General features: G+C 34.2%; 3 protein-coding genes and 2 pseudogenes across 5 annotated transcripts; 2 read left to right on the top strand and 3 right to left on the bottom strand.

Annotated features, from left to right (window-relative positions):
• The first annotated feature begins 3,841 nt into the window (after positions 1-3,841).
• LOC111277758 (RNA polymerase sigma factor sigA-like) lies at positions 3,842-9,074 on the top strand. The gene is made up of 10 exons (XM_022864178.2): positions 3,842-4,089; positions 4,891-5,733; positions 5,829-6,027; positions 6,135-6,227; positions 6,788-6,916; positions 7,113-7,166; positions 7,250-7,327; positions 7,429-7,491; positions 8,114-8,226; positions 8,633-9,074. The coding sequence occupies exons 2-10, from the start codon at positions 5,045-5,047 to the stop codon at positions 8,739-8,741; spliced, it is 1,527 nt and encodes a 508-aa protein (XP_022719913.1). The 5' UTR covers positions 3,842-4,089; positions 4,891-5,044; the 3' UTR covers positions 8,742-9,074.
• Positions 9,075-9,257: 183 nt separating this feature from the next.
• Positions 9,258-9,981, bottom strand: LOC111277444 (putative zinc finger A20 and AN1 domain-containing stress-associated protein 8). Its single transcript, XM_022863891.2, has one exon. It carries the CDS (start codon positions 9,866-9,868, stop codon positions 9,377-9,379), a length of 492 nt encoding a protein of 163 aa, XP_022719626.2. The 5' UTR covers positions 9,869-9,981; the 3' UTR covers positions 9,258-9,376.
• A 2,200-nt stretch (positions 9,982-12,181) lies between these two features.
• Positions 12,182-14,400, bottom strand: LOC111276934 (septin and tuftelin-interacting protein 1 homolog 1 pseudogene; annotated as a pseudogene).
• A 26-nt stretch (positions 14,401-14,426) lies between these two features.
• Positions 14,427-14,968, bottom strand: LOC149518100 (septin and tuftelin-interacting protein 1 homolog 1 pseudogene; annotated as a pseudogene).
• Positions 14,969-16,165: 1,197 nt separating this feature from the next.
• On the top strand, positions 16,166-20,078 carry LOC111277757 (maltose excess protein 1, chloroplastic-like). 3 transcript variants are annotated; one of them, XM_022864173.2, is made up of 9 exons: positions 16,166-16,454; positions 17,080-17,253; positions 17,952-18,242; positions 18,415-18,504; positions 18,738-18,839; positions 18,927-19,045; positions 19,286-19,348; positions 19,443-19,504; positions 19,657-20,078. In XM_022864173.2, the coding sequence occupies exons 1-9, from the start codon at positions 16,212-16,214 to the stop codon at positions 19,737-19,739; spliced, it is 1,227 nt and encodes a 408-aa protein (XP_022719908.1). In that variant the 5' UTR covers positions 16,166-16,211; the 3' UTR covers positions 19,740-20,078. The 3 variants fall into 3 exon arrangements, with proteins under 3 accessions (XP_022719908.1, XP_022719909.1, XP_022719912.1); XM_022864174.2 differs by lacking the exon at positions 19,286-19,348 and having other exon boundaries at positions 19,657-19,889; XM_022864177.2 differs by lacking the exons at positions 19,286-19,348; positions 19,443-19,504 and having other exon boundaries at positions 19,657-19,840.
• The last annotated feature ends 734 nt before the right edge of the window (positions 20,079-20,812 follow it).

The raw sequence follows: 20,812 nt of genomic DNA, 5'->3' as shown, positions 1-20,812 counted from the left end.
GCAAATGAGGCTAAAATTGATGCTCAAAATATTGACAAATATGTTAAAAATAAGGAAGAAAAAGATGGTGAAAACAATGATGAGGATGATAATGACTATCATGCAAGCAGTGAATGTGATAGTGATAGTTTTTCTAGTAATGATCCTAGCTGCTTTGATGAACAAATAGAGGTTAATGATATATTTGAAGATAATGGAGTTGGTGGTTCTAAGAAAACAAAAAGATCTAATATTGGATAACCTATTCTAGGGAGGTTAATTGAAAACATTGTTTTAGAGGATGATGTAGTGATAGATGATGGTGATCTATATAATGTTCATGGATCTAATGAAGAAGTAGACCATTAGACAATGTTTAATGAAAATGTTGATATGAAGACTCTGTAGTTAAAGGTTGGATTGAAGTTTATTAATGAAACTATTTATAGAAAGGCATTGAAGGAGTACTATGTTTGTAGAGGTTATGACTATAAGTTTAGAAGGAATGATGGAGATAAAATTATTGTTGTTTGTGTGAAGGACTATGGATGGAAAATATATACATCTAGGCTGAGAGAATATTGTGCTTTTCAAATAAAGATTTTTCAACCAAAGCATACTTACTCAAAAGAGTTTAAAATTCATTAAGTCACTGCATCTTATTTAGCTGAAAAGTTTTTTGATGATTTGAAGGATAACCTAAATTGAAAAATCACAAAGATAGTGAGAAAGATTTTCAAAGAATTAAAGCTTGAAGTTAGTTTCCCTTAAGTATATAGAGCTAAGAGAAAAGCTAACGAAAATGATAAAAGAGGATAACAAGTTATAGTATTCAAAGTTGTTTGATTATTGTGACATTATTCAAGACACCAATTTTGGCAGTTCTACGTTGATGAAAATGGAAAGTTAGTGCTTTGATGTAGCTGCTGGTGTTTTTAAATCCTTTATTCCTAGATTTGAAATTATATTCATCATGTTCAATGCACAAAAAAAAAAAAAGATTCATGGCTAGATATAGAAGGTTTATAGGATTGGATGATTGTCACTTAAAATGTCATTTTGGACAATAGTTACTAAGTGATGTTACTAGAAATGTGAATAACAACATCTTTCTTTTTTGTTATGCAGTTATTGAACAAAAAAATAAAGAAACTTGGTCTTAATTCCTGCATTTGCTATATAAAAAACTTAAGAGTTTCACTGAACTAAGATTAGAGTTTATATCTTACCAACAAAAAGTATTAATTGTTATTGTAATTACTTTTTGTATATAGTATTTATACCTGATCAATAAAAGGCATTAATCTATTTTTTTTATAAGGTTTAGACCAAACGTTTTGAAAAAGTGTACCCTTAAGTTGAGCATATGTTCTATTTGAGGTATTTGTATACAAATTTCAAGCTTTATTTTAAGGGAAAAATGTACAAAAAAGCTCTTGGAAAGGCAAGAAGTTTGGGGTCAATGAAAGAATGAAAGAAAGCTATATTGGTGTTGAAAGAGCTTGACAGAATAGGGGTAGCACATGCTTGGGTGAGTAGTTTAAATCTAAAAACTTGGGCAAGGTCTCATTTTAGCTCTAAAACAAAGACCGTTTAGTGGTGAATAATCTTGGTGAATTTTTTAATGCTTATATATTGAAAGTTATGGATTTGCCCATCCTTAGCATGTTAGAATGGATAAGGAAAAAATTGATGAAAAGATTTCATTTTAAAAAGGTCGGTATGGAATTTTATAATGGTCATTTATGTCTAGATATTTAAAACAAACTTAAGCAGATTAAAAAGGACTTTTTTACTTACTTTTTTTGTTCCTGTTGATAAGTTTATATACAAAGTTAAATGTGGTACAACCTCTTGTGTTATGAATTTGGCTGAAAAAAGTTACACTTGCAAGGTTTGGGATTTGATTAGAATCTCCTATAAACATGTTATTTATGCTATTTACTGTAATAGGGAGAAACTAGAATCCTATGTCCATTCTTGTTATTCTAAGGAGACATACATGGCTATATACGTTGCCATTATTAATCTTAGTCTAGGATAACATGAATGGATTATAAGCAGTAACCCTACTCTTACACCTTCAATCATATATAGACCACTAGGCAGACTAAAAAAGTTAAGAAAAAGAGCACTTGATGAACCACAAAATCATTACAAAATGTCACAAAAGAACAAGTCAATTAGATGTGGTAACTATAGTCAAGTTGGACATAACGTTAGATATTGCAAGGCATCGGTGGTTGGAGAGACCCCATGGCAAAAAAGGATAAAGTTGAAGGGATTGAACAAAGTTTCTTCTCAGTCTACCAATCCTCAAGTAATTAGCTTCTTTAAATTAAATTGATTTTAATATATTAAACTGAACATGAATGAGGTATATTTTTTAGGGTTTTCAAAGGATAAATTTTGCATCTTTCACAAGAATAAATAATAGTACAACTAGAAGTAGATCCAAAAGAAGACCTGTCACTAATGTTGCTGTTGGAATTGAGTTACAATCAAGTATTACTAGAGGAATGGGTGTTGGTAGAAGTTTAAGAGGAAAAGCATTTGGTATGGGTTGTTAATCTGTTGGAAATGTTAGACAAAGTGAGGCTAAAAATGTTAGCAGAGGAAAAGGTGATGTGGGTTCAAAAAAAAAATTATGCTAGAAATATTGGTAGAGGAAAAGGTTATGTTAAGGCTAAAGTTGTTCCAATCAAAGAAAAGGGTTAGAGTAGTACTTTAATCTATGCCGATGGTCAATTTATTAATTTTTAAGCATCTAACAATCCAAATGTTAGTAGTCAAACAACTAATAACCCAGTAGTTAACAACCAAGCAACCAAGCAACTAGTAGTCAAGGTGTTTGGGTGCAATTTGAAAAAGGTTGATATGTGTTAGTCTAAGCAAATGCATTGAATGTATGCTATTTGATTTTTTTGTATTATAAAGTGATGTGATGTATATGTATTTTATTTTAATGTATAAGTTTGTGTGATGTATAAGGTTTTTATTATGCATTTTGTACTGGCCTTATAAATTGGTGGCTTGTTTTTGTTCAATAAGAATGTAGTACTAGCAGATGGCTTGTTTTTATTCAATATGAGTGTGATACTAAAAGAGGATTTTATTTTCTTTAATAGAATGACCTTTATTTTTGTAAAAAAGATTACTAGTTTTCTGTTAACTATATTGTAGATTATCATTTTATAAATGAATGTAATAGCTTTTACAATTTTTATAAATGAATGTAATAGCTTTTACAATTTTTATAAATGAATGTAATAATTTTTACAATTTTATTCTTAAACCACTTTAAAAATTTACTTATTTGAATGAAAATAGCATAATACTAATTTGCAAAACAAAAAATTTAATAACAAAAATCATTACAAAGTACGTTTAACAAAAGTCAAACTTTCATTTAATCGTTAAATAACAAGTCAGGAAGCTCACGGTCCTGATTGTTGGATTTTATGAGCCCCAAGCGGGCAGCAACAAGGCAGGACCAGGAATGGATGAGTGACGTGGAAGGTGGGACCCAGCGTGGTCGATTTTTGCCCAGATTTCCAGTTGGTTTGTTGGTGGTGTGTGGTGGCCAAACCCATCTCCCAATATATCAAAGATATTAAACTAAGAAAAATTTTTTTTTAAAAATAAGAAAAACAGAGAGGAAAGACCCATTTTTTAAAAAAAATGAAAAAAACTTGAAAGGGAGAGAGAAAAGAGGAGCAAAATGGCAAGCTATGCACCACTCAAAGAAACCCAATATCTGTTATAGCCAATGAAATCGCTCTTCTCAATATCCTTTATGCACATTTGGCACTCTTTTTTCTTCATTTTATCATAAAAATCATATCCTACACAACCATCTATCATCAAAACGAAGAACATAACCATAAATAAATAAATAGAACCAAAATCATCAATCCCAAAAGCAAGTTTTGATTTTTTTTAAGAAAAAAAATAAAAAAAAAGAAAAATAGAGGAGGTTGTAAAAGACTGTGGAAGAGAGGTTCCAACTCTTACAACCTCTTGTTTTGCAAACTGTCCTAGGTTTTTTATATTTCATCCTCTTGGTTGTTTCATCTCCTTCTTTTATCTTATAGCTGGCAGTTTTTTAAGGTAAGCTTGGTCATTACCCTTTACACTACTTGCTCTTTCCTCTAAGTTTCTTTGGATTAAATGTTCATGTTTCTCTTTCTTTTTTTTTTTTTCCTATTAGATGGAAATGGTTTGTTGAAATTTTGTTGTATTCTTATTTTTTTGTTCATAAACAAGTGAAAGGACAGAATGTAAGGTAAAAGAAATGGGAATTTGTTCCATTTTTTGCTGCTATAGCTTTGCTAGTATGTTTGATGAATATGAAGACCAACCTTTTCAAAATGACAGGACTTCGTGATCATTTATTCAATTTAGTGAAAAAAAAAATTGGCTTCTGCTTAAAGTTTGAGATTCTTTGTTTTGGAGAGTGATAACACTACCATCCAAGTTTGTGGCTTTTTCTAGAAGATGAGATGGTTTACGAGCTTGAAAATATGAGTTAAAAGTTTTGGTAAGAAGATTAAAAAAGACGAATGAATTAGTTTTGTCTTTTCTGTTTTCTATTTGACTTTCCAATTTCTTTATTATTAACTGGTTTCAAATCTTGAAGAATCAGTCATTTAAAGCTTTAAAATACGTAAATATGATCCTCTTTAGCATTTCTGTCTGCCACATGCTCAGATATTCTCTTAAACGTGGTTTGATTTTATGAAATTTTCTTTCGGCCAAACCATCATGAGCTACATCTTTCTGCAATCTACTTGAATTAGATAAAACCTTATGTTACTTATTGGGAAAAAAGAATTCTATTATTCCCATTGTCATATATTTTGATGTATTTAAAAGAAATAATCTTGACATTTTTTACCCTTTCTATAACAGAGTGTCGTGAAGGAGATTTAACTTACAAGAGAGCAATTTTGTTTAGCCTAGTCACCTACATAATATGCAGTTGAAGAATTATATAAATTTTTTTTAAATCGATAAGCTTGTTAAGTTGTGTGATGGTAATTGTACCAACGTGAGAAGAATCGGTATGATGGCCACAGCTGCTGTGATTGGTCTTAGCACTGGAAAGAGACTCTTGAGTTCTTCCTTTTCTTATTCTGATATCATAGAGAAGCACTCATATGCCAGTGATTACGGATCTTCGCAGTATCAAACTTCTTACACAAAAAGTTTAATAGTTGCAAAAAAATCATCAAATTGTAGTCAAAGTCTTCCATCATCCAATCGGCCTACTCAGTCAATTAAAGCTTTTAAAGAGCATGTGGATACTACCTCCGGTATTTCAACTGCAGAGCCCTGGTTTCGGGGATCCAATGACTTAGAAGAAGAAAACCATGATCTTGACTACTCTGTGGAGGCTCTTCTTTTGCTTCAGAAGTCTATGCTGGAAAAGCAATGGACTCTTTCTTTTGAGAGGACAGTGTTCACTGAATCACCATGTAGAAAAACCTACAAGAAAATACCTGTTACTTGTTCTGGGGTGTCTGCTCGGCAACGGAGATTCAATACCAAGAGGAAAATTCTGAATCAAAATAAATCAATGATACAACCTAATGCTAAGCAGCTAAGATCCTTGATCAGTCCAGAGCTGCTTCAAAGTCGTTTGAAGGGTTATGTGAAGGGTGTAGTAAGTGAAGATTTGCTCAGCCATGCAGAAGTTGTGCGCTTGTCAAAGAAAATTAAAGCTGGACTTTCCTTGGAGAAGCAGAGATTAAGGTAATGATATCTGATGTGTATTAGATGAATCATTCTAATTCAGAAAATCATTAAATTCTTGAAATTTATTTCTAATTGTTGTGCTGAAATTCTAGATTGAAGGAGAGATTGGGGTGTGAGCCATCTGATGAACAACTTGCAGCTTCCTTGAAGATTTCTCGTGCTGAGTTACGGTCAAAGTTAATTGAATGTTCTTTGGCAAGAGAAAAACTGGCAATGAGCAATGTTCGTTTGGTTATGTCGATTGCTAAAAGATATGATAACATGGGTGCTGAAATGTCTGATCTTATTCAGGTAATTTACTAGATTGACTGCCTTAAATACATGATAAGATAATCTAGTGATATTTTATTGAATTGTTGATTTTTACTGCATGATAAACATTTTTTTTTCATGTGTAGGGTGGTTTGATTGGACTTTTGCGTGGCATTGAAAAATTTGATTCTTCAAAGGGATATAAAATTTCAACTTATGTGTACTGGTGGATACGTCAGGTAATTTAATCTGTGTTTCTGGAGAAACATTGTGCACATTAAAAATAGATCTTATTGTGTACAATTGATTAATTTCTGTGTTCTACGTCATCTTCACGATATTAATTTGAACTAAATGAAAGTTTCCAAATTTATTCTTGTCATTCCTGAAAGAGCGAGGGCCGTGAACTTGTCAACCGTAATGCTTGGTAGCCTAATCCTTTCTATGCAGAAGCTTTGTTTTTTACCATTGGTTGCATCAGCTTCTGAAATAAGAAAAGAGCAATCCATTTTTCTGTTATTGTTATTCTGCCCGGTCTTTCACTTCTTATCTTGGTCTTTCCTTGGTGATATGTAAGTCACAAGCTTAAGGAAATAGGTTTCCCTCAATGTGGGAGCCTCAGCCACCCAGGATTTATCATGAGACAAAAATCTACTCACAAAAATTCCCTGACTAATTCCTCTTACAATATAATTAATTGTCAAGTTTCTGTCTTGTTTTGTACTTTATATTACTTTTAAATTTGTTTTTATCTTATTATGATTGTACAAAATCTGACACATTTCACACTTTATCTCAGGGTGTTTCTAGAGCATTAGTTGAGAACTCAAGAACATTAAGATTGCCAATGCATTTGCATGAAAGATTAGGACTAATCCGAAATGCAAAAAATAGACTGGAAGGGAAAAGAATAACACCAACTATTGATGTAAGTGGCTTCTATTACTTCTATAAAAATAATGTAATTTCATTCATTTGATTTGAACTGCACAGGATTAAATTTCGGTGAATTTCAATTAGTCGAACCAATCAATATATTTCAACATAAATTTGGATGTTTAATTTCTGTGTCTGAACTTTACTCTTTAAGTTTCATTAATTATTTTGATTCTATTATATTTCAGAGGATTGCCGAAAGTCTGAACATGTCTCAGACGAAAGTTAGGAATGCTACGGAGGTACTTTTTGTTTGAAAGTTACTTTCTGGTGAACTATTGCAGTTACTTTTTCCGTCCTCATACTACATTGTCATTAAATGCAGGCAGTCAGTAAGGTCTTCTCCCTTGACAGGGATGCATTCCCCTCTTTGAATGGTCTTCCCGGGGAGACTCATCATAGTGTAAGCTCCTGTTTATATGAATCGACTCAACAGAATTTCAATTCCCTCTATGCTTCTTTCCTGTTATCTACTATTAACCCATTTTCCTTTTATCTTTTTAGTACATTGCAGATAACCATGTAGAAAACATTCCATGGCATGGAGTAGATGAGTGGGCTCTTAAGGTAAGATGAATAATTTAGCTAACATACTGAAGACTAAAGAAAGCAATATTTTAATAAATAATCTAATGAAAGGCTCGTAATTTTTTCTGTTGACAAATTAAGGTTCACCTAGGGATGGCAATGCAACTCATTCAATATTAATAGTGCTTTATATTTCATTCTGTTTAGTCTCTAGATCACACATCTATCTGGGTCTTTTAAGCTCAACCACCAGAGCCTTTGACTCAGTTTTCTCATACTGTAGACCTATTCTTATCACCTATAATGTTACTTCAAATCTTCCTCTTAATATGAGTGTCAATACCGATTGAAGAGACAATTTCTGGTTGGAAAGGGCCCAAGTGGGTTAAAAGCAGAAGCAACTTGGATTTGGATAGACTAAACTAGAAAAACTATAATCGATCTAAATGGTCATGTGTAGATGGTTTGAGGTTTGTCTAGAAACAAAACCTGTCTGTTGGAGTGAAGAGAGATATTTGAGATCAATTTTGTGATATAATAATTTGTAAATGTGCTACTTCTAGCTTACTTTAACTGTTCCTTGGTTGTGCATGCAACTTTTGATGTTGTGTTCGTGTTCTATTCAAAGCAAACATAATCCTCTCGGATGTTATGTTTACAGGATGAAGTGAACAGACTCATCACTGTAACTCTTGGAGAACGAGAAAGGCAGATTATACGCCTTTATTATGGTCTAGATGAGGAAAGTCTTACATGGGAGGACATCAGTAAACGGTGAGCTTATGTATAATTGTCTTATTTATTAGCGACAATTGGTAATTAAAACAACATGTATGATATTGAGTGTAAAGTTTAAGTTGTTTTACTATTCAGATCACCTTGATGTCTCTGTCGTTAACAAATCAAATATCATAGATATTTATTCCCTAAATCATTCGGATGGCAGTAAAAAATAACAATATAATTAAATATGGGAAAAAGAAAAGAAGGAAAAGAAACCAACGGAAGAAAATGAACATGTTTGTTCATATCTACAGATGTTTTACCCATGCATGTTCTTTGTTGAATCTGTTAGCATCAACAGTCGCTTTCCGGAGATAGTTTTCTTTGGTTTCATTTCACATGTAAATTTCATTTCATTTTCAAGTTGGTTTGATTTTTTCTTTTGTTAATTCTTCAGCATAGGTTTGTCCAGAGAAAGAGTTAGGCAAGTTGGACTTGTCGCACTAGAGAAACTAAAACACGCGGCAAGGAAGAAAAAATTGGAGGCTATGCTAGTGAAACATTGATTTTGTATCCTTCAAGATTCACATGGTAAAAATGACTGTATATATACAGAAAAAGGAAAAATTGTATCTGCGAATTATTTTTCCTATCAACAGTAACTATAGAAGGTCAGGGTAAGGGCCTCGTGACCCTAAACTTCCTATATCATGAGTTTTGAGTTACAACAAACTGATCAAGATCTTGTTAGTTGGAGCAAAATATTTTTATTTATTTATTATATTTATGGAGACAAAATAACTGGTTTTGCATAAAATTTTTTCTGTAGTAATGATGATAAACAAGTAGTTTCAATGCAGATGTTGAGCTTATATTTCATTGAATATTTACAATATTTTAATGTAGGAATTGTTGAGCTTACAGTTTATGTTTTGCATGTAATGAAAACTTGAAAGCAATCAAAATAACCCTAAACCATGCATCAAAGTATAAAACAATTTGAAAGCAAGAATACAATTTAAAAACTTGAAATCCTTGGTCAACAAGAAACAAAGCATGACAAACTAATGTTGAAAAAGAAAAAAAAATCCTTCTAATAAAACAAATTAAAAGCAAGAATACAATATAAAAACTTGAAATCCTTGGTCAACAAGAAACAAAGCATAGCAAACTAATGTTGAAAAAGGAAAAAAAAAAAATATCAAATCCTTGATTCTAGTTTGTCAGCCTTCATAACAGGGTTTTGTTTAGCCAAAATAAGGCGATCAGCTGTCTTGAAATCAAAGTTGCATGAATGTTCCTTGGGATAACGATGAATCCCGCCCAAAACTTTCCCGCAGCGACATGAAAATCCCGTCAAACCAATCTTCTTGTTACAGCATTCACATCTGTTCTTTGGTTTTGGTGGAGTAGAAACAGATGAAGAATCGACTGAAACAGGAGGCTTTGGTGCAGTCGAAGTAGTAGTAGAAACTTTCACTTTGGCTTCAAACTCAGAAACCAATGATTCTTTGAGAAAATCTTTGTAACACTTGGAGCATAAATTCTTGGTTTCCATCGAACCAAAGAAGCCGCAACCTTCTGCACATAGAGGAAGATTACTGTCACCCATTTCGTAGTTTCTGCATTTTTTTTTTTTTTTTTTGCTCGTGAAATATTTGTAGGTGAATGTTATTAGAGTTACTTGCTTCATATATATAGGCTCGCCTTGTGTTCATGCCCTTGGAATTGGATTTCGTCAACCGCAAGGAGTTATATATAGGACTTTTTCATTTGAGAAATAATTACCAATATTAATTACTTATATTTGGATGAAATCATGATATTTAATTGTTATATTAATAAAATCCATATATTTTTTTTGTTAGTTGACGTGTAGATGGTTGACTTGATCATAGAATTGTTAAAGGATGTTATTATTTGTCCAAACTCAAAAGTTTATTCAATATTAGAAATTATTCGAAAAAAATATCGAGTTTGTTAAATGTATGTGAACAAAAAATGAAACTTATTTAAAAAGTAGAGTGAATTTCAATTTTAATATTAAAATTTAATTGCACTCAAATTATATAATATAATATATTATTTTATATTTATATTATATAATTTAGATTATAAATATATATAATACTATTAAGTAAACTAAAAAAAATCTGAATAAATATGATTAATCAAATTTGACAAAATTTAAAATTATCAAATTGAGTCGAACTTGACCAAACATATTATGTGTTATACATAGATATTCTACCTTTTATTATGGATTCTATGAACCCTGGTTTTTAAAGATTGCAATTTAGCTTTGTAACGATTTAGAAAACAACTAGGAAAAGCCTAAAAATGGTGATCATGCTATGCAACAGTAGACATAATAATCCATGTCAACCATTTGGCCACCTCAACAAGACAGGAAGAAACGTATAGAAATTTCGAGTCACCGATGGCTTCTAGGCGGTTGAGTAAAAACTAAAAACCCAATAATAAGATTATAGACTCGAAAAGCCTTTCTAGAAATTCTCTATAATCTCTATAGTCTATTCTAGACAAAAACCGAGAACTCTAATCAGCCATATTACTATACAACAAAAATATCAAAGTTCTCTCTCAATTTTCTAGCATTAACCAAGATCAAGAAGGCAAAGAAGAAGAAAGATGGTGAGTGCTACTCCTTTATGTGCAAATGGTTGTGGCTTCTATGGTTCGATGGAGACCAAGAATTTATGCTCCAAGTGTTACAAATTGGAGCAGCTAAAACATGAGCTTCTAACTTGGTCAAAACAAAAGATACAGGTTCAGCTGCATCACACCCTTCTGTTCCTGTTGATTCTACATCGGTTTCTACTCCAATAAAGCCCGGTAATGGGTGTTTGTAATAAGAAGCTTAGTTTGATGGGTTTTAACATGTCGGTGTGGGAAAGTTTTCTGTCAGGTTCACCGATACCACTGGAACATTCATGCAACTATGATTTCAAGAAGGCTGATCGTCAAGTTTTAGCTAAAGAAAACCCTCTTATTAAAGGTGACAAAATGAAATCCAGGATGCAACTTTTTTGTGCTTCCTAATGTAGTCTATATATATATATATATATATATATATATAAGTGGTTATTTTTGTTTTCCTTGGTCTTCTTTCTGATTGTGCATCTTTCCTCTCTCTTAGATTGCGGTATCCTTTGTACATTTGATGAATGCTTAGTTTCTACATTGTAGTAGAAATACCATGTTTTTTTACATGATCAGATTACTTCTAAAGCTGAAAGGATCGATGAAGAATTTTCATTCATAACAGGCACATGAAATCATAAGTTTTCATCAACCGAATTTCATGAACCCAAGACTCCTTTCAATTAGCTCATACTTTTATTTTGAGAGTTGACATCTAATAGATTTAACATTTAAATCTAAATACAAGTAATCTTTCTTTTATTCCTAAACTAGGATCATCTTTATAAAAAAAAAAAAAAAAATCAATAGTTTACAACTTTCTATAGATGAAAAAATCAATGGGAAAAAGGAAACTGTTTTTAATTTAAAAAATTATCTTTAAAAGATAACATTTAAAGTTCAAATCCCAACATTAATACTTATAATCTCTCTCCTTTTCCTGTAATATTTCTCCTATTCCTAAGCTACAATCATCTTTATAAAATCAATAGTTTCCAACTTTTTATAGATGAAAAAATAGATGGGAAAAGGAAACTCTATTTTTCTATTTTATTTATTTAAAGAATGAAAAACTTCACTGGGAATGGTAAACCTCAATTCAGTGCTCAAAACAAAACAAAGGAAAAAATCTAACGATTCCATTGTAAAATGTTATTTCATCTACGCGGAAAGAGGATGAAGTCTAATAGTTCTCAACCCAAGACATCAGTTGATTGAGAATGATGACGACCATTTTCGATTACCAGCGTCGAACTTTGTTCTTGTTTTTTATTTTCAGAAGTTCTGGATTCTGTATTTGAAAACAAATTATCTTAAAATTTGCAGCTATCAGGCAGCCTCATAATATGGGAATCCAATTCTCATCAAATATCAGGTATAGGGATAAGATTAAAAGATCTCCACCATTCCAAATCTCGACAAGCCAGATCTCAGATGAATCCTTCAGAAAAAAAAAATAATAATAAAAAGAAGAAAAAACAGTGTGTGGTGAAGATTTGCATTTGAAGAAAGATTTGAAGCAAGAAGCATAACCTCCTGCTCCAGCTGAGAAGTCATGTCTTTATTGCTAGTGATCAAAGCCAGGTTCATCCTCCAGTAGAGATTACACTCAACATTCCATTGTGCTCCTCAACATCTACTTGATAAGATGCTGTGATATCCCGAGGAATGTCCAAAAAAAAAAGGCTTAAACAGAAACCATTCAACCTAGCCAGCTAAGTGCATTGAGAGCAGGCTTTGCTTCTTCAAAAACCAGACATACAAGGTGGGAGGTCATTGATACATAACAAAAGTTGAGACCCAGGCAAGCCTTCTTAAAATAATGAACCAATGTTCACTAGTAATAACATATTTACAAGATCAGAAGACACTGGTGTAGTTATTGCTTTAAATTAAGCATTGTCAAAAAAATTAGTCCGTATAACCAATTCCTATAACCGAAATCAAGGAGGAACTAACCTCTTGTGTTCTCAAAACATTTTATGCATAATGCATTTGACCCCCCATAACCAGCAAAACCACAAGCCTCCTTTCAAAGCATGGTTTAAAGCTAAAAAAATGCTTTCCTCCGCAGCATCTCTTCTAATAACTACCTAAAACTCAACGTTGCCTTGCAAGAGAATTATAGTGCATTTTCAACAAATCATCAAGCGAGACAAGGGACCACCCATCCTCCTTTTGGGCATAAACCTTCTGGTTAAGTGAATCAACTATTACACTTATGTTACCGAAGCCATATATCTGTTGACCATTATGCGTCCTGCCAGGCTTCGCCCTGAATAATAACTCATGTTGCTGTGCATAGGCCTCAATTACTTCCTTCAAACTCATCTCAGGAACACCATCCATCTGGGCTGTGGTACCCAGGCCAGATGCAGCAGGCTGCTGCAGGTGTGCGGCTGCTCTCTGCTGAGCCTCGAAATGCCTTTGCTCACGCACCTTAAGATATGCAACATTCTCTCTCAAACCAGGCTGCACTTCCGATTCGTGTTCAGTAGCCTGAACCATCATCTCAAGACCACAATTAAGTTGATTACGGATACTTGCATTTGCCAAAAGCTCCTGTGGCAGTAGTCCCTTCCAACCCATATACCAATTTTTTATCTCCTCGTAGTCAGGTTTTGAACACAACCAACGATATAAAACCTGCAGCCACTTTAAAAGGAAAAATTTCTCCATCAAATCCACCATGAGATGAATAGGAATTGCAGAGGCCCAAGACATAACCCAATAAAACTGATCAAGCTTCTGATCTGCAGGGTTTATTTGGAACTCCTGCAGAGCAATCTGCAACTTTGGAACTATATATTGACGCATAAGTTGTTCCCAACTCACTGAATCAAACACAGTCTTCCAAGGCGATAGTATAGCATAAGCAGATGGATCACTTGGGTGCCAAGCATCAAGAACATTACTCAACTTCATACGTATGGTTTGATACAAACCCTCCAGTTTCTGTCCCAACATCGGCAGCCATGGATGTACCCAAACATGGATTGGAACAGTTTCCTTACGTGGGTTCCATAAGTCAACTGCTCTAGACAATTTTGGCATTACTACAGTATCCAATATGGTGTGAAGAATAGAAGATGGTAGTAACTTTTCCCATGATTCCAAAAATCCAAGCATTGGTTCGGGGTTCCTAGGCTCCCATGTATTGATGCCAGATATTCTCACAGCTGGCAAAACAACTTCTGAAATCAACTGAGAATATGGTGTTGTTAAATCCTCCCAAATGTCATAACTATCCTCTCTCTGCAATACATCCTTCCATGCTGATATCACCTCCATCCCATAAGATGGATTTTCAAGAGGATCCCAACCTTGAAACATTCTTATAAACAGAGGCAAAGCAAATGAACATGCAATGCAGGACAAGTTATACAGTTTGTAATCATCAGTATAACTCCTCTGCAGATCCCTAAAACTCTTTGAAAGAGACTCCAAGGTCAACTTTCCAGACGAGTTCTCTTCCTCAATCTGGCCCAGCACACTAACAATTTGTTCCATATTAGCAAACTGTTGCTTCTGACGTGAAGCCTCAATCTCCAACTTTGCCATCTCCTTTTGCAAGCTCAATGCTGCCTCTATTTCGTTCCTTCAATCTTCTGAATATCAAGCTCAGCCAATTCAACAATTAACTTCAAGTTATGCTGCAACTCTGGCATCGGAACATCATTCTCTCTTGCCTTCTCTTCTGCACCTAGATTCTCCAAGTTTGTCAAAACTCTAACCTGTGGCCCGCTCATATCAATCACCTTCTGAACAACTTCAACAGCCTCTTCTTGCTTCTTGGCTAACAACTCTTCGACCGTGATATACTCCTCCTTCTTCCTTCCCTTTGCATTCTTCGACCAAAGCCTTTCTTTTGCTCTCCCAAGTGGATGCTGACTCACACTCTTCTTCTCTTCCAACTGCTGCAACCCTGGCAATTTAGCCTCCTTAAAATCATTAAACCCCATTCCCATATTCTTCGGCCTCATCTTTGCCTCAATAGGAGCAACAATCCCTTGCTCATTCTTTCCAAGACCACCTCCTTTATACCCCATTTTCTCAAGCAACTTCATCCCAATACCCTTCGTATGCTTCTCGAATGCACCAACATCCCCGTTCCGACCTCCAACATCCCTTCTCCCTCAAAAACTTTTCTTCTCCATTCTCAACCTCTCCCTTTGCTTCTCTCTCCTTTGTGCCCCCTCCTTTATCTTCCTCCCAAAGGCAGTAGGCAAAAAACTACGGTCATCATCCTCATCACCACCATCATTACCATCATTTTTATGCAAACTATCATTTCCACCAAACCCTAAACCTACGCCAGACCCCAATTCAGGCCTGCCATCATTCTCATTATCATCAGAAACATTATTATCATTCTCTACCTTAGAATTCTTATCAATTTCTTGGGGAGGCATTACAGTACCTGTAGAAACAAAGTTGACAGGCTTGGTCAAGTCAGGCTTTTTACCGAACTTCCTTCTCTTCCTTGATGAAGAATCATCGTCTTCGGAATCAGTATCAGATGCAAAAACGCCGTAAAGAACATCATCTTTTGTCTGAGTCCGCTTTTCTTTGCGTTTTTTGTAGTAGAATTCGCCGTTTATCCATTGCCCGTCTTCGAAATCGTTCTCCATCCCAAACCTTTCCATCTCTTGATATTCATCCATTCTTTATCAAAACAAAAAAATTTTCTTCTCCTTCGCTTCATCAAAATCTGAAGCAAAAAGAGCAACAAATAATTAAAACCCATAATTTATAAAAGAAAAAAAAAAAGGAGACCCAAATTGGGAGGTTGTTAAAATTGGATGTAAAAACCCGAAATCTAAAGCAAAACATATAGTAAGAAAAAAAAAAAAAGAGTTTCTTAGTATCTGGATGACTCAACCAGAGAAAAGCTTCGAAAGAAGGTGGAAATTCGACGTTGGGTTTTGATTTCTAGGATCCGGGAAAATTAAGGGAAATTACAAATTACATGGAAGCGGGAAGAACCGACTTTGATTGGGGTTTTGCTACTACTTGGCGGGTCGGGTAAGGTTTTCCTTTCCAGGCTCCATTGAACGACCCGGAATAACAGTATTAGGGAGTTTGATTTTGTTAGGTACTTGAAACATCCAAGAACGTTTTTGGGTTGGGCCAACCCTTTTTGTTGGTAGATATTTGGGCTAACCTTTTGTTTCAATAAATGGTAGGAAGGCATTAATTAAATATCTTCACATGCTAACCTTGCATCCCGACACAGTCAAATAATCTTTCCACGTGTCACCTCGAGGTCCCACACTGCCTAATCATCCCTGTCCCTCCCAACAAAAACACTTTCATTCTTCATTCCACTCTCTCAAATTCAATAAAAACAATCTTCAAATTTTTTTCTTTCAATGGCTGATTCTTTGTTTCTCCCTTTGGCTGCCAAGGTTCCCAATGATCATTCTTCTTTGATTTTCCGAAACTGCCCTTTCCCTTCACGCTTATTGCCATCCAACTCCTTCTCTTTGCAATTGAATGAGAGTAAGAATAAGCTCAATGAGTTGGCTCTTAGTCAATACTCGCTCCTTCCACTCCCCCACCGACTCGGACCGATTCGTGCCCTTGACTCGGACGTTCCTCGCCCGTTTCACAAGGTATTTCAGAATTCATTTTTTAAATGAAAAGAGTGGCAGTTATTGACAGTTAATTGAAAAATAAGATTCTGTTTGCCTGCTTACCAAATGTGAAGTGATTGTCATCTTGTTTCAATTTTTTTTTTTAATTTTTTGGTGTAGTTTTATACAAGAGAATGAAATTAACTGTTTTTTTTACTTTGTTTCTGTTATTTATTAGTGGTTGTTTTTTTAATCACTGAATTTTGACTTTTGAGCTACCAAATTAGTATTAAAGTGAATCCAAAGATGTTTGATAAAATGTCAGATTAATTCAAAAGGTGTATTTCAATTCTGCACAGCCTAAAAGTTAAAAAGATCAAAATTTGAAGGTTTTTTTTTTTTATTTCCTTTATTTAATATTTCCTCTGTTTTTTTAGGAAAAACACAGTCCATTAAAGACCCTACTTTTTTTTTTTTTTTGGAAGGTGGTGGATTGTTGAAAATTTCATGGATTATAAGGTTGAGAAATCCGAGGAAAAATTTGGAAGGGATTTGGGGTTTTAAAGGTTAACTTAATAGAGCTGAATTTGTTTAGTAGAAACTTGTGTAAGTTGTGTTAAAATGTATTAATGATTCCTTTGGTGTTTGTTGTGGAAATTGAAAGGGATCAGTGAATTTTAAGAGTACAAAGAGCTATGAGGAATGGGATTCATTGACTGCAAAGTTTGCCGGGGCTTCAAATATACCATTTTTATTACTTCAATTGCCTCAGATCATCCTCAACGCGTGCAATCTTCTGGCAGGGAATAAGACTGCCCTTCTGGCTGTACCATGGCTGGTAATCTAGAATTGCAGTTAGATTTCTTGTGGTATACTTAACATTTAACATTTATGTTTTTGTTTCTTAATTGTTGTTTTTCTAGTATTTTTGCTGATATCTTGAAGCCAAAATTTTAGGGTTAAAGAACAGATGAAAATTTTGAGAGGGCTTCTAGCCTTTTATCAATTGTAGTGGGGGCAAGAAGCTAAATCTCCTTGCCTTTTTGCTTTGGAAAATATCTACACTAGCCCATGAACTTCAATGTCTTTCATGATAGTATGAAACAATGAATTTGACATCATTTGCTGCTTAGAAGTGTGGGTGAGACGGTAAGCAAAATATCGGAAGATAGAAATTAGATGCTGAGTTGTTTAGACTTTGTTGTTCAGTACTGTATATGGTTTTCCCCGCTTTTAGTTAGTTGAAAAAAAAGGGTACAAGAATCTCTATTTGTGAGACAAGGCTTAGCTTAATTTTAGTGGTTTTGAGTCTTGATATAGAATATCTAATAGTTGAATGAGTAATTTGTTTTTGTGGACTCATCAGAATAACTGACATTATTGATGATCCTTCTAGCCTCTGCTGAGCAGTGATTATGACCTCTATTTATGGAACTTTTATAATCTTAAATTTTGATGCATTTCCTTTTGTCATTGTTTGCAATGAGCCAAAAGAAGATGTCACTTTAGGAACCTAAGGGAGTCTTGTAAATGCAGGGAATGTTCACCGGTTTGCTTGGAAACCTTTCACTGCTTTCTTACTTTGCCAAGAAAAAGGAAAAGGAGGCAGTTGTGGTGCAAACACTAGGAGTGGTATCCATATATGTGGTTATCACTCAACTTGCAATGGCAGAAGCTATGCCTCTCCCTCACTTTGTGGCCACTTCCGTTGTTATTGGTGCTGGGCTCATTTTAAATTTTTTGAATTACTATGGCATGCTCAATGCAACAATCTGGCAATTTTGGGAAGATTTTACTACTGTTGGTGGACTTTCAGTGCTTCCCCAGGTAAGCTCTCAGTCCCCTGTTTTCTGCTCACACTTAAAAGTTCTGATGCACGCACAAACTCAAACATGATATGTTTACAGATCAGCATAATATATTTCTATTTTCCTTTTGGCTATTTAGCATTGATTTATTTATTCAAGCCTCTGACCTTTTTTTAACCATTTGAGTACAGATAATGTGGTCCACATTTGTCCCATACATACCCAATAGCATCTTGCCAGGGGCAATAGCATTTGTTCTAGCTGTAGTGGCTGTAACTATGGTAAGATCTATATGCTGCTCTATGATATTTTTATATTGTCTGTTCTAGTGATTTGATTAAACTTGTTTATGTTCATCATGAAAGATTGGTCAGCAATAAGACTTGTAGTACCTTTTATGTATTTTAAACCCTCTTACTTTGGGAACTGTTTGCGTTTCTGTTTTACAAATGAATATAGAAAAATAGGCAGTATAATTTCACCCTTTTAAAGTTGCATTTGCCAAGAGTTGCAGGCACATATGGGCAAACTTTCAGAGGAAGGTGTCAAATTTGTGGGAGCTATTTCTGGATGGACGGCAACTCTTCTTTTTATGTGGATGCCAGTTTCACAAGTGGTAATACTTATTCGAACTTCTGTGTCTAAGGCTCTGAAGATATTAATTCACATGCATATCTGACTAACATTTGTGCTTCCTTTTCAGTGGACAAATTTCCTGAATCCTGATAACATCAAAGGCCTATCAGCATTTTCAATGTTGCTTGCTATGATTGGAAATGGACTTATGATTCCACGTGCACTATTCATTCGTGATTTTATGTGGTAATGCACTCTTTCAATTTTATTTATTAATTTATTTGAATAAATGATTCTGACCACATGCACACGACATTGAAACCAGAAAATATTAATGTAAAAGACTAACTAGAGTGAATTATAATTGACTTTAAATTCATCAGCTTTTGATCTCTGATTGTTATCCTTTTATGGTTGACCTTGTGCTAATTTTTCATTGCATTAATTGTTTATGCTTGTTACATGTTGGTTCAACTGACTTTGCAGGTTCACTGGTTCTACTTGGGGAACGCTCTTTTATGGTTACGGGAATATTGTATGCTTATACATGTGCGGAATATATAATTTATCATATACATGTGCAAAATTTATTTCCAGTTGCATTTTTTTTATCATGAAGTGTCTCAATTGTTTGTCATTCCAGTTTCAACTGTATCAGCCGGGACTTCTTCTTTGCCGCAACAGTCGGTTTAATTTCATGGCTAGGTTGTCTTTCCACCCCATCTAACTCATATTATACTAACCTATGCCCTTACTCTTATCGACTAGGGACATAGAGATGGAGAAGGGAAAACAACTTTAATGTGTTTTTTACTTTAACATTTTTATGTATCTAATTACTTTCCCGCCATCAACAGGAATGGCTTTATGGAGAGACTCTGTTGTACATGAATATGACTCACCAATAAGATCATTGAAAGAGTTGGTTTTTGGATCATAAGTCGAAGCCAGTTGTGACAATGCCATGGGTTGGAATGACACAAAAGTGATCTGGTTGCATGATCTGGATCTTGAAATATTCTGTTTTTGCCGAGATTCCAATTATGCTGCCAGCACAGTTTTCCAAGTGCCAACTAAAGAGTTACCAAATGGACAAATGTTCCTAATTTCCATTGATTTCATTTGCAAAGATAAATGAAATGATCATTTGTAATTAGTACTTGAATTCATGCATTTGTATGACCTATACTTTTCCCTTTGCAACAGACACTGAGTGCATAGTCTGCATTATTGCTTCAATTAATTCCTATGTTATTTTAAAATGAAGAAACCCTTTTCCTTTTTAAAGGGAATGAAGACAACATAGATTATAAATCAAAGAACATAAATCGCAAGCGCATGATATACAATCACTGTCTGCTTCTGTGCCGCTTCTTCTGAGCTGACTGTGATATTAAGAAACACAGTTTCTCTCTTCATGGGTTGCTCGGCTTTGTTATTTCCGCCCGAATTCTTCTCTGACAGATTTTGTAGACGTTGGACTTGATCTAAGATATTTATTTAAATGGTCCGGATGGGTGTTTATACTTATTCGTTGAGCTAGTTAAATTGCTATTTTAGGAAATTTTTTTTCAAAAATTTAATGATTTCCTTATTTAAGTTCATTGATATGGAGTTTCTAATGCATAACTCCAATATCTCATTCATGTATAGGCAACTGTTGAGGATGGATTAGATAGCTAGTTAGGTAGTTCGGGTTCTTTCTTTTGTCACGAGTTCTGTTAAAGATCTTGCCTAAGATCATTTTCTTAGTATATAAAACAACAAGGTAGTTCTTATGAATTTGTAATATGATAATTGTATTTGCATTTTCTTGCATTGTCCTTACAAGTGGGCAACAATTAATTTCTAATTCTTAACTCATCCGCCTCTAAAGTATTACTTCTATTCACTGGCTCCATGTATGCATGGTGTGCACTTGTTATACAGTCCTTTAGCTATCCTCATTTCTGGGGTTACTTCTGCTCAAGTTTTATTTATTTTCAGGGCCGATCCATAGCTTAAATTAGGGTG

The sequence above is a fragment of the Durio zibethinus genome, chromosome 7 (genome assembly GCF_047325235.1).
Source record: "Durio zibethinus cultivar Kanyao isolate XHJ-2024 chromosome 7, ASM4732523v1, whole genome shotgun sequence".
In the NCBI taxonomy this organism is placed as follows: domain Eukaryota; kingdom Viridiplantae; phylum Streptophyta; class Magnoliopsida; order Malvales; family Malvaceae; genus Durio; species Durio zibethinus.
This window is presented reverse-complemented; position numbering and strand designations above follow the sequence as displayed.